Here is a 13,141-nt window from a genome sequence, read left to right as displayed (position 1 = left end):
CATATCCTAACAGTTTTATAAAATCTATATTTGATCAGTAACATCAGATGTTTATTTTAGTAAAATTTCTAGTTGCTTGCATTTGATCATTTCAGGAAATATGAAGTTGATAGATCTATTCTCTGAACAAGTTAACAAACTTTGGAATGACTGGGAAATTCGAGTGGTGATTCTACTCAGCCTTTTTTGACAAATTATCCTTATCATATTTGGTGCTCAGCGAAAATACAAAACAGGAATTTCGATAAAGATGATTGTTTGGTCGACATACATGGGAGCAGATTGGGTGGCAACAGTTGCTTTGGGCAACTTGGCTAAAATCCAAGCAAATCATGAAAATGGTTCTTCAAAATCATACAGTCGTCTCCAGGTATTCTGGGCACCCTTCCTTCTCTTGCACCTTGGTGGTCCTGATACTATCACAGCTTACTCTTTAGAAGACAATGAGTTGTGGTCAAGGCACTTTCTTGGGCTTATTGTTGAAATTGGAGTGGCGCTTTACGTCTTCTTTCGATCTTTCAACAATACAGCCCTTACATTTTTATTCATTCCTGTATTTGTTGCTGGAATCATCAAGTATGGAGAACGGACTTACGAACTTTGGTGTGCTAGCAACAGGAAGTTTAAAGAGAAATTGCTCTCCACAAATTCTATGGCAGAAAATGCAATGAGAATGGTAATGGGAAAGAAAGAAGAAGATTTTTCCGAGATTGTACCAATGGAGGAAACCAAAGAAATTTCGGATGGACAAAGTCTAGAAGACGACGAGTTTAATAATTCTATAGATGCAGCGCATTTTTTGTTCAAGAGATTGGAGTATCTCTTTGCGAATCTGATACTAGGCTTTAACGACAGAATTCGTTGCTATGACATCATTAAGAAGCATAAGTCATATGAAAAGGCCTTCGAACTTGTAGAAATTGAGCTTGGATTTATGTATGATGTGCTTTATACAAAGGCAAAACTCATTCAAACGAAGAGGGGATTTTTGCTTCGTGCCATCAGCTTCTTTTCCTCTGTGTCAGCATTAATTGCCTTTTCAATGGTCATTGATTTCCATGTCTATCATCAAACCGACATCTCCATTACTTTTTTACTTCTAGCTGGGGCAGTTTTTCTGGAACTTTATGCTTTCACCATATTTCTTTTGTCTGACTGGACAAAAATCTGGTTGCAAAAGCACCGTGTGCCAAAGATTATTAGTTCTTTTTTCTTTCATCGGAACAACAAGAGGTGGTCTGAATCCGTAGCACAGCACAACTTGATAACATTTTGCATAGGAGACATCCAAGGCAATTTCAGTTTAGTTCGGAAGTTGCCTCACTTGGGAAAATTGTATGATGAGTACAATCCGTACAGATTCTTGTCTCGGAAAGATTTGGATGGTCTTATGCAGATGATCTTCCAGCATCTCGAAGAAAAAGCAGATAAGATCAAGGATAATTACACAGTGAAATTGTGCAAAGAAGAGCTGGGTCACAGAGGCGATCATGTGCTCGAAAAATATGAAAAAATCAATGATTTGGGTTGGAGCACAATTGATTTAGAATTTGACGAAAGCCTTCTTTTGTGGCATATTGCTACTGATATCTGTTACCACGATGATTCTGACAAACACCGGCCAGGTGCAGGTAATCTTTACAAACAGCTCAAAATTAGTAAGCAATTGTCAGATTACATGCTGTATCTTCTAGTCCTGTGTCCATCAATGCTACCTCAAGGGATTGGTGAGATAAGGTATAAAGATACTCGTGCTCAGCTCATTCAATTTTTGAAAAAGGAAAAAAGTGTAGCCATGAAAGAAAAGGAGGTTGCGACGAAGTTGCTCGAGAAAATCAGCAAAAGGCCAATAACCCAGTCTATACTATCTGATGGATGTGAGCTGGCGAGAGAACTGCAACAGGAAACAGATTCTGAGAAAAAATGGGAGATGATAAGTGAAGTGTGGGTGGAAATGTTAACATATGCTGCAAGTCATTGTGGTTGGAGAGAGCACGGTCAACAGCTTTGGAAAGGCGGACAGTTGCTCACTCTTGTTAGCGTTCTTATGGCACATCTTGGCTTAAGTGAACAATACAATGCAAAAGAGGAATTCTACCTTGTATAAAATTCCAATCAATATTTTCATTGTAATTCACCAATAAATTTCATGCATGAGATACTCTGTGGGTGGGATATGTTTGTTGTGATTCTTAAAAGTTGCTCTTCTGCTACGTGAAATGAAAAAATAAAGCTTACACTGGAATCTTAAGTTTAATATGTTTGAAATGTAAGATGTTCATTGATTTCAATCTTTGCCATTCAGAAAAGACTGTTAAATAGAGTTAGATATAAGAGAACTAAAGAGAAGATTTTTGGTAAAAATTTGTTTATGGCTGCAAAACCCCCGTTCTTCCTGACACGAAAGGAATTCATAAGACAACATTATAGACGATTTCGTTTAATTGGTTGTTTTTTTTTTTTTTTTTCACTCCTACTAATCACCTGCACTTTTTTCCCTTGTATGATCTGCTGGCAAGGCCTATTGAATTCTATGTATTTTCCACTTTATTGATTTCTTTAAGAAGCACAATAGAGAAAGGTGAATAACCTAGGGGAATGAGAGGAAAAAAAACAATTTAAATTATGATAGATCTTATTTTATATATAAAGAAAAGGAAATATCGAAACAACTTAAAGCCTTAAATCAAGCTATGACGAGCTGTGGACAGTTGAAAATTTACAATTATTGTGCTGGCTTGTAATGCATGATTAGGCTTTGAGACCGAGTAATTCTAAAATGTCGATTAGGTTGTGCATGGGAAAGTGATTTTTGGTCCCATCTAATTGATTCTCATTCTCTATGCCTAATATAATGCACTTTTAGTCTACAAATTGGAGGTCCAACATTATTTAAACCTCTGGTTGTTGCACCATGTTGTGAGCAAACATTCTTGCTAGGTGACATCTAGTTTTAACTTCAGTTTTTAATTTTTTTCGTCTTAATCTCATTTATTTACACATATGATGATATGTTTGTAGACGTGATAAAGATGATGCAATCAATATAAGTGATGATACATTTAATTGCTTTTATTTGATTTTTAGCTAAATGCATTCCATTTTGTGTTATTAAACTTATTATATGACATGCATATCTAACGTAAGATAATATGTCATCAAACACTAAAATTAAATGTTTCATTATTAGTTCAATAACTTTATCATTAGATTTTGCCTTATCAAATGTAATAGGTAAAAAAGCAATGTTTTGCATACATAGATTTAAATATACAAATGGATACACAGATGATATATCATCATGTGATTAAATGTTATTTTATTCTTAATTCAAAATGTTGATAAGGTAACATCAATTTGATGGACTCTAAAATGTTATTCCTTTCTTAAATGGTGATAAGATTGTATCATTCTCATTCTTACATGTTGATAAGGTTGTTCATCACCTAAGTTAAGTTTACTCTTAAGGTGTGTTTGGTTCAATATTTTTTTATCAATAAAAATAAAATGTTATCATAAAAATAGATTATTTAAAAAATTACTTGGCATAAATTATTATTATATTTGATAAAAAATTGGTAAGTATAAATAATTGTTATATTAGGTTGGATACAATAAACAAATACTAAGATATTATTTTACTTAAATATATCGAGTATAATAATTTTAAATATTCTTCATTTAGTTTGTTACATTAATTAAAAATGAGATTATTTTTTCTAAACAATTAATAAGTGAGAATAGAGTTTTAATAAAATCAAGATTATATTAGTAATTTTTTAATATTCAAAGTGGATATGGTAATCAGATTACCTTTTATATTATATACAATATCACCATTGATAATAAAAGATTATTAAAATATTTTATTATTTGACAAACCAAACAAAGTAATACTAGTAATAAAAGATAGATTACCAGATTAATCTTTGAATACCCTCAAAACGCCTCCTTAGGTTTTTTATATTTCTTGTAGGTTCTTATGAAGACCAATGAACAATATGAGCCTCGCTTTCAAAGATAGTTTGAATGGTAAAAAGGGATGTCCAAGCATGAGATTGTGGATTTGAAATCTATTGATGACATATCAAGATCAAAGACTTACTTGATATAATAATTGTAGAGCCAGTCATTAGACTAAGAGTTTCACCTATTTTGTGTCTTCGGTTCAACCCAAAAAAAATAGTCCGACTCAAATAAAGATTTCTCATTTAAAAAAAAAAAACAATGGGCCTTACAATATGCTATGGAAATCCTTTGGACTTTATGTTACAATGTGTTTGATGGCATCATTTATGCAATTAGGAAGAAAAGAATTTTGGAATTGCTTAGAGGAGACAACCTAAAGTATCATCAAAGCAATTGAATATGCAAGAAAAAAAGAATTTGGGAATTGCTTGGAGAAAACTGCCTTCCTTTACTGATAATGCACCAAACCATTCCTATAGTTTCCTTAGTAGGGATGATAGGAATTGAAAAAACAATTTTAGCTCATTTAGTTGTTAATGATGATAATGTGAAAACTCATTTCAAGGATATAATATTGGTGTTTATCCTTATAACTTTTGATGAGATTATGGTTGTGAAAGAATTTCTTATATCTCTAAAAAAAGATGTTTCACTAGATCAAGATAATTTAGAGACTTTGTTAGGAGAGATTCGTCAATGGTTGGAGTTAAATAAGTTTCTTTTTAATTTAGAAGATGCGTGGATAGAGATTTCTAAAACTTGGGAACTATTTAAACATTCTTTGTATGGTACTCAAGGGAGTAGCTTTTTAATGACCATATTTACAATTAAGAGTTCAAAAATTATGGGAACCACCAAGATGATTCTACGAGAAAATTAATAGCAATCTTCATTGTTATTGTTTAGACAAATTGAGTTTCCTAGATCAACTAGTGAAGATCATATGTTAGATGTGGAATGTTGGTCATTACTTAGTAAAGTTACATTTTCCACTGACTTGTGATAAACGTGAACATTTGAGTCCTCTTTATGGCAATATGGTGAGAACCTGTAATGGTTTTCCTTTTATTGTAATATATGAAGCAGTTGAGGTGAGTAGTGGATAATAAGCACAACCAAAAGTTTGCGGATGATGAAGAAGAACTTCAAAAAGGATCTTATTCTTAAGCAATGGTACAGGCAACATGTTAATAAAAAACACTGCAGCCAAAAATGTCTCCACCCAAAAGGCAGGGGTTAGCTTGTGATAAAAGACAATGTCATTTTTCCACTATGTCTTGATGTTTCCTTTTAATGACACTATTTTGGACAAGAGTGAAGGGAGAACACAATTGATGTGTTATAACATGTAACTCAAGAAAGGAACAAAATAGTTTATTATAAAATTCACCACCAATTTGAATAGAATAAAAAAGAAATTTTTTTATCATTAACTTAAATTTGGTAAAGACAATAGTAGCATCAGATTTCCTAAACATAAGGTATAACTATATATATTGACTAAAATGATCAACAACAAATAAATAAAATTTAAAAGAGGACAATGATAGGAGATAAGTGGGACCCATACATCAAGGTGAATTAGCTCGAGAGGACTCTAAGTAGTGTATAAAAAGGGAGGTTGTGTTTTTTACCAAGAAGAGACACATGACACATTGATGAAAGATCCTACAAATGATGAACTAGACTAGACACAAAGGCAAACACAATCTTGAGCATTGTAAAGGATGGATGACCAAGAAGATTTCAACACAATTCTAATTTGGATGAGATTAGGGTTGAGAATTTTTTATCCGAAACTCAAATTAACATGACGTGACAATACAAATTGTTAAGTCTAGTTAAAAGGAAAGGATGACCTTGTCATTGAAAGATAAATGTATCCTTGTAAAAATTGAAATCATAGGACTGAAAATACAAACTTAAAACCTCTTAATTTAAAATTTCTTTGTTATTAAAATAAATATTAGTTTATTTGATGAAAATAGAATACTAACATTATAAAAACATATCCAAGTAAATATAAATATGATTCTAAAAGAGAGAAAACAAGTTCAAATTTGAAAACTAAGGCGCAAAGGTGAAAAAAAAATCTAATTTAAATTCCATAAGGGAAAATGGTGTAAAACAAGAAAACCAATTAAATTTAAAATTAGAAAAAAAAATTATTAAATTTAAAATGTTATTCGATATTAAATGATGTTTAAAGAATTTTTTTTTTGTTTTGTTACTATTAGGGTAACATCAATTTCGCGGAGTCTAAAAAATTATTCCTTTCTTAGATAGTGATAAAGTTGTGTCAACCCCTTTTTTAAATGTTGACAAAGTTGTTCATAATTTGGGTGAGTTTAATTTTAGGGTTTGTTTCATTCCAATAATTTTTATTATTAAAAATAAAATATTATCACAAAGATAAATTATCTAAAAAATAATTTGATACAAATTATTACTATGATAAAAATTGATATTTATAAATAATTATTATATTTAATTTAGTTGGACGTAATAAAATAATATTAAAATAATATTTTATTTTAATATCTTTAATCATAATTATCTTAAAATATTTTTCATGTTTTTTTTATATTAATTAAAAATAAGAGTAATTTTGCCGAAAAAGTTAACAAGTGATAATAGAATTGTAATATATGAGCTAGTAATCAAATTACTAAAATATTATCAAAATCTTTTATTACAAAACAAACTATACAAAATAATATAAGTATTGAAAAATAAATTTTTTGAAGGGAAATTATAATAAAAGGCCAAAATTAAGGGGGTTTAAGCGAAATTGTTCAAAAAAACCAGGTTCAAGCAAAAATGCCCAATATTTGTGAAATGACCAAACTACCCCTATATATAAACAAGACAAATTTTCATATTTTCTATGGTAAAACTGCCACAGTCACTGTGCAAATCCAAAGAAAAATCGCGCTCTCTCCACTGTCCCACTGTCATCCCATGGTCAAGTAGATTTTTGATGATTTTCTTGCTTTCCGATGACCGAAAATAGTGAAGAAGGTTAGTATATCTTTCGTAATCTTGTTTGAATTAAGTTATTGTTCATATTATTGAGATTTGAGTGAGATTTTGCTGTTTGAAACTTTAGAGTTTTGATTTTGAACAATGCTTAAAATGTTTTGATTCTTGGTTGTTTTTATTGAATTTGTTGAAGAGTTTTGTGTTATAGCTTATGTAGATTTGATTTGTGTTGAAATTGAAGGTCGAAATGATGGATTTTTGATTCGTTGATTCTTGGTTGTTTTCATAGTGCTGGACAACTGCCCACACATTCTTCGGAGGCTATATTGAGATAACCTGGAAGAGTTGGCAGACCACACCATATGAGGAGTTCGAGTTTTTGACACTTTTCACGAGGATGATTGAGGCAGCATACACCCCGGGATTGTTTTACAAACCATGGGGGATGGTCGATAAGGTATAGTATATATGTATTTTCATAACATTTTACGTTGAATTAGTTTATAATTAATTGTATTTTGTCACTGTTTATATGTTTACATCCCTATAAACTTCGACTGTGTACATTGGGTGGCCGGGGTTATAGATTTTTGTGAGTGGTCGATTACAGTGTACGATTAGGAGGAATCATATTCGGGGAATATGGGGTGTCTAGAGCAGCGGATGCGACCATACATGGCATTCATACTCTCATTATTAGAGGCGACAAGCTTTTGGACATCTTATGGGCAGACTCCACGACGTGATCCCTTCGCGCTATATCGAGCAACAGATGTCCCTCAGCAAGGGGAGGCCTCCGGTGACTGTGACATTTTTATGTTACAATTTTTTGAGTGTTTGGTGTTATTACGGAGTGTTGATTTTCCCCGAGAGTCGTCTACCTCCATGCGTCGACGTTTAGCGTCGCAGTTGTATTTTCACTGTATTGAGTAGCTCACGGGTGTTTATTTAGTTAGCTCGTTGTTTATTTATCGTTTTTCATTATGTGCGTATGTGCACGATGTATTTTATCTATCATTATATATGAATATGTATTTGATTTCATTTTATATGTGATTTGAGTGATCTTACTATCAAACATGAGTCGATATATAATAAAATGGCGAAATTCAAAAAAACGAAAATAAAATTCAAATTCTATATGTTGAAATACCCTTGAATGTCAACAATCAAAAAATCATTCGAAAATCTGAAAAATGCGAGTCGATATATCTTAAAAAGGTGAAATTCAAAAAAACGGAAATGAAATTTGAATTCTATACGTTAAAATACCCTAGAATGTTAATAATGAAAAAATCAGCCAAAAATCTAAAAATACGAATCGATATATCCTGAAAGGACGAAAATCGAAAAAATGAAACTGAAATTCAAATTCTATACTTTAAAATACTATAAAATGTCAATAATCAAAAAATCATTTATAAATCTTCAAAATACGAGCCGATATATCCTAAAACAGTGAAATTCGAAAAAATGAAACTGAAATTCAAATTCTAAACGTTGAAATACTCTAGAATATCAACAATTGAAAAATCGTTCAAAAATCTAGAAAATAAGAATTGATATATCATAAAATGGCGAAATTTGAAAAAACGAAAATGAAATTCAAATTTTATACGTTGAAATGTCATAGAATGTGAATAATCGAAAAATCGTTAGAAAATCTTGAAAAAAGACTTGATTTATCCTAAAACGGCGAAATTCGAAAAAACGAAATTGAAATTCGAACTCTATTAGTTGAAATATGTAAGAATGTCATTAATCGAAAAATCATTCGAAAATCTGAAAAATACGAATCGATATATCCTATAAACGAAAAAACCGAAATATTGAGCTGAAATTACGTCATTACATCATAAAATGTGCCAAAAAACATAAAAATCGAAAAAAAATCTTAATTTCGAAAATTACATATTGAAAAACCCTAAAACAGAAAAAACGGATATAAAATTCGAAAACTACACGTCGAGAAACCCTAGGTATGAAAAATATCAATTTACCCCCTGAAAATTTTTTTCTACAAACAGGTCCAATATTTATCCTTTGCCCTACAGTAATTTTCTAATCTTTAGCGCCCCTGCAATTTAAAAAAAAGTAACTTTTCCCCCCAACTCAATATTTATTTTCCACGAATAGTCTTTTTCGAGTTGAATTTAGTGAGTAAGGGGGTTTATATATATGAGAGAAAGGGTAATTTTGATACTTTAGAAAAAGCTATGGGCATTTTTGCTAGGAATAGAGAATTTGGATATTTTTACTTAAAAATAATAAATTTGGGTATTTTTGCTTAATGAAGGGGTATTTTGACCATTTTTTATAATTTCCCTTTTTTGAATACCATCAACTAAATGCCCCTTCAGTTTTTTATGTTTCTCGTGCATAGGTTCTTATGAAGACTAATGAACAACATGAGACTCACTTTCAAAGGTATTTTGAGCAATGAAGGTGGGATGTCTAAGCATGTGATTATCGGTTTCAAATTTACCAATGACATATATATTAAAATCAAAGATTTACCTAATCCAATAATTGTGAATCCTATAATTAAATTTGGGTTTCACCCTGCTTGGAATGATTCCTTCGATCTCAAAATGATTCAGTTTAAATCAAGTTACTGTTATTAAAAGGAAAGACGATGGGCTTACAATTTGCTATGGAAAATCCATTAGGCTCTCTGGTACCATGTGTTTGATGGCATCATTTGCGCAATTACGAAGAATAGAATTTTGGAATTGCTTGGCGGAGACAACCTGAAGATTATCAAAGCAATTGAATATGCAAGAAGATAAGAATTTTGGAATTGCTTGGAGAGAACTGCCTTCCTTTAACTAACACCACCACTCCAAACCAGCCATCACCGTGTATATAAAGGAAGAATTGGGAAGCCTGTAATCACATCATTACTGACCACACCATTCTAAAATATCATCTTCCTTTGATTGACTATGGCTGAAGCGCTTGTTTCCACAACCTTGGAGCAAATAACCAATATTGGAGAGATGAAATTAATCGTGGGTGCGAATGAATTACAAAAGCTCAATGAAAACCTGGCGGGCATTCGAGTTCTGCTTGAAGATGCCGAGAAAAAACAAGTGGTGGACCGGGGCGTTAATGAGTGGTTGAATAAGCTTCAGGGCATATGCTATGACATTGACGATGTGTTAGATGAGTGGAACACGACAACAGCACGAAAATTACAACTCAAGGAAGTTGAAAATGCTTCCAACCTTTGGAGAAAGGTACGTTCCCACGTCTTTTCTCAAAGCTTTGGTTCAAAGCAAGTATTTCTGCGTCAAACTTCTGCTCTTTTTAGGATAAAAGAAATAAATAAAGCTCTCGATCAAATTGTTAAGGAACAACATGATTTCAATTTCCGTTCCACAATGGGCACACAAGTAGAACAAGAAGTGAGTAGCCCTGTCATCTATTTACCAAAGGTTGTTGGAAAAGATTATGATAAGACTGCAGTAGTAAACTATTTGTTGAATGGGAGCAGTCAGGTTTCAACCATTCCGATAGTTTCCATTGTAGGGATGATAGGAATCGAAAACACAACTCTGGCTCAATTAGTTGTTAATGATGATAAGGTGAAAGATCGTTTCCATAATATAATATGGGTGTCTGTCCTTAAAACTTTTGATGAGATTATGGTTGCGAAAGCAATTCTTACATATCTGAAAAAAGATGTTGCACCAAATATAGATAATTTAAAAAATTTGTTAGGAGAGATTCGTCAATGGGTTGAGTCAAAAAAGTTTCTTCTTGTGTTAGAAGATGTGTGGATAGAGATTCCTAAAACTTGGGAACTATTTAAACATGCTTTGTCTGGTTCTCAAGGGAGTGGCATTTTGGTGACCACATCTACAATTAAGAGTGCAAAAATTATGGGAACCACTAAGATGATCCTACTAGGAAATGAATGGCAATCTTCATTGTTATTATCTAGACAAACTCAGTTTCCTAGATCAAATAGTGAAGATAAGAAGTTGGATGTGGAATTTTGGTCATTACTTTGTAAAGTTGCGTTTTCCACTATGACCTGTGATGAGTCTGAACATTTGAGTCCTCTTTTTGAAAATATGCTGGGAAGCTGCAATGGCCTTCCTTCTGCTGTCATGATTTTAGGAAGTCTATTAAGCTTAAAAACGAAAAGTCAAGAATGGGAAAGTGTCGATAGAGAGCTATCAGAATTAGAAAAGATAAAAAATGAGTTTCCTACCCCTTTATTGTTGAGTTACATTGAGTTACCCTCCAAATTAAAAAAATGCTTTTCCTATTGTGCCATCTTTCCAGAAGATTTTGTCATAAATAAAGATAATTTGATTAGGTTATGGATGGCCCAAGGTTATCTTAAGGTATCAGGGAGGGCAGACTTAGAGTTAGTGGGTGAAGAGTATTTTGCAATCTTAGCTATGCGTCATTTCTTTCATGATTTCGAAAGAAGTGTTTATGATGGAAGCATAATGAGATGCAAGATGCCCCATATAGTGCACGACTTTGCTAAGTTTCTTATGGAGAAAGAATGTTTGAATTTAATAGATGATGGTCCTTCAAAATCTCAGTTAGAGGTTCCTTATGTAGAGGCTCGACATGCAATGGTACTAGCTGACAACATTGACGTCTCTTATACTTATAGCAAGTTGCGTAGCCTTGCTGTAAAAAACAAAAAGATTGGAGTTGATTTATCCATATTGTTTGACCGATTGACATGTTTAAGAACATTGGATTTGAGTGATTGTTCAATAAAGATAATTCCAAGAAACATAAATAAATTGATGCATTTGAGATATCTTAATTTATCTCATAATAAAAAATTAGAAGAGTTACCAGAGACAGTGTGTGAGCTATATAATCTGCAAACGTTGGATCTGCGAAACTGTTCTGGCCTGCAAAAACTACCAAACAAGATTGGAAATTTAGTCAACCTTAGGCATTTGATGAACCACAAAACTTGTATAAGTTACATGCCTAGAGGAATTGAAAGATTGAGCTGTCTTCAAACATTAACGAAATTTGTTGTGAGCGATAGTAGCAGTAATGAGAAAGGTAGTTTTGAATGTTTGGCAAATCTGAAGCAGCTTAAAGGGTTTCTTAGTATAACAGGTTTGGGATATGTGAGAGATGGTGAGATCAAGAAAGGAGAACTTGCAGATTATAAAAATCTTTATGGTTTAAGTCTAAGATTTGATGGGTGGACAAATGATGACGATGAAGGAATTTTTAAAACCTTTGACCTACCTCCAAATATAGAGGAATTAGTGATACAGTGTTACACAGGCAAAACTATGCCCTCAGATTGGATTGATAAATTAGGCAAGTTGAGGATGTTAAAGCTATTGTCTTGCTTTGAATTTAAGGATTTCTCTGAGTTAGGAAAACTATCATCACTTGAGTCTTTGATTATATGCAATATGAAAAGTGTGAAAAAGGTGGATAACGTACTTTTTGGAAAAGATACTGATGTGACTAGCTCATCCACACCAAATACCTCAATTGCGTTTCCAAAATTGAAGTATCTCAAGTTATGGAACATGTTAGCGTGGGAGGAGTTAAAATGGAGTCGGAGTAGTAAGAGTAAGAGTGTTAAAATCATGCCGTGTCTTCGTTACTTGGTTATTGATTCATGCCCAAAATTGAAGTCATTGTCTCCTCTAGGAGAGTTACCCTCCCTGGAATCACTCATTATAAAAATACTGAATGTGAAAAGACCAGGTAATGAATTTTTGGGAGCAGTATCATCTGCTTCTTCTACGGTGAATAACTTTCCAGAGTTGAGAAATCTTGAGTTTGAGGATATGAGAGAGTGGGAAGAATGGGATGTTAAATGGGAGAAAAGAGTTATGCCAAATCTTCTGACCTTGAAATTTCATTCATGTCACAATTTGGTGGCATTGCCTGACGACCTTCTTCAAAGACCAGCGCTGCAGAAATTAGTTATCAATGAGTGCTCCTTTCTAGAAGAGAAGTACCTAAAGGAGACAGGAAAGGATTGGTACAACGTCTCTCACATCCCTTTCATTCAATTTCATTCTCACATATATGTGAATGGAATGCGTTTTTCCTTGTCCGATGTACCAAAACTCGACCCTGAGGTAAATTCTTTTCTTAATTTACAATCAATATTTCCTTTTACCTTATGTGTAATTAAGTAATGTGTTTATTTTATTCCATCATGTTAATTAAAAATTAT

General features: G+C 32.5%; 2 protein-coding genes across 2 annotated transcripts; both read left to right on the top strand.

The window, feature by feature from the left end:
* Positions 1-271: 271 nt before the first annotated feature.
* On the top strand, positions 272-2,107 carry LOC123219015. Its single transcript, XM_044640668.1, has 2 exons — positions 272-1,727; positions 1,794-2,107. The coding sequence occupies exons 1-2, from the start codon at positions 272-274 to the stop codon at positions 2,105-2,107; spliced, it is 1,770 nt and encodes a 589-aa protein (XP_044496603.1).
* Positions 2,108-9,896: 7,789 nt separating this feature from the next.
* LOC123219014 (putative disease resistance protein RGA3) lies at positions 9,897-12,736 on the top strand. Its single transcript, XM_044640667.1, has 2 exons — positions 9,897-12,610; positions 12,721-12,736. Exons 1-2 carry the CDS (start codon positions 9,897-9,899, stop codon positions 12,734-12,736), a joined length of 2,730 nt encoding a protein of 909 aa, XP_044496602.1.
* The last annotated feature ends 405 nt before the right edge of the window (positions 12,737-13,141 follow it).

Source organism: Mangifera indica, chromosome 6 (genome assembly GCF_011075055.1).
Source record: "Mangifera indica cultivar Alphonso chromosome 6, CATAS_Mindica_2.1, whole genome shotgun sequence".
NCBI lineage: Eukaryota > Viridiplantae > Streptophyta > Magnoliopsida > Sapindales > Anacardiaceae > Mangifera > Mangifera indica.
Note: the sequence above shows the minus strand (reverse complement) of the source record. Positions and strands in the feature narration are given on the sequence as shown.

Coding starts and splice junctions, on each gene's coding strand:
- LOC123219015 (XM_044640668.1), top strand. CDS start 272: ATGGGAGCAGATTGGGTGGCAACAGTTGCTTTGGGCAACTTGGCTAAA. Junction 1,728..1,793: donor AATGCTACCTCAAGGGATTG/GTGAGATAAGGT, acceptor AAAAAAGTGTAG/CCATGAAAGAAAAGGAGGTT.
- LOC123219014 (XM_044640667.1), top strand. CDS start 9,897: ATGGCTGAAGCGCTTGTTTCCACAACCTTGGAGCAAATAACCAATATT.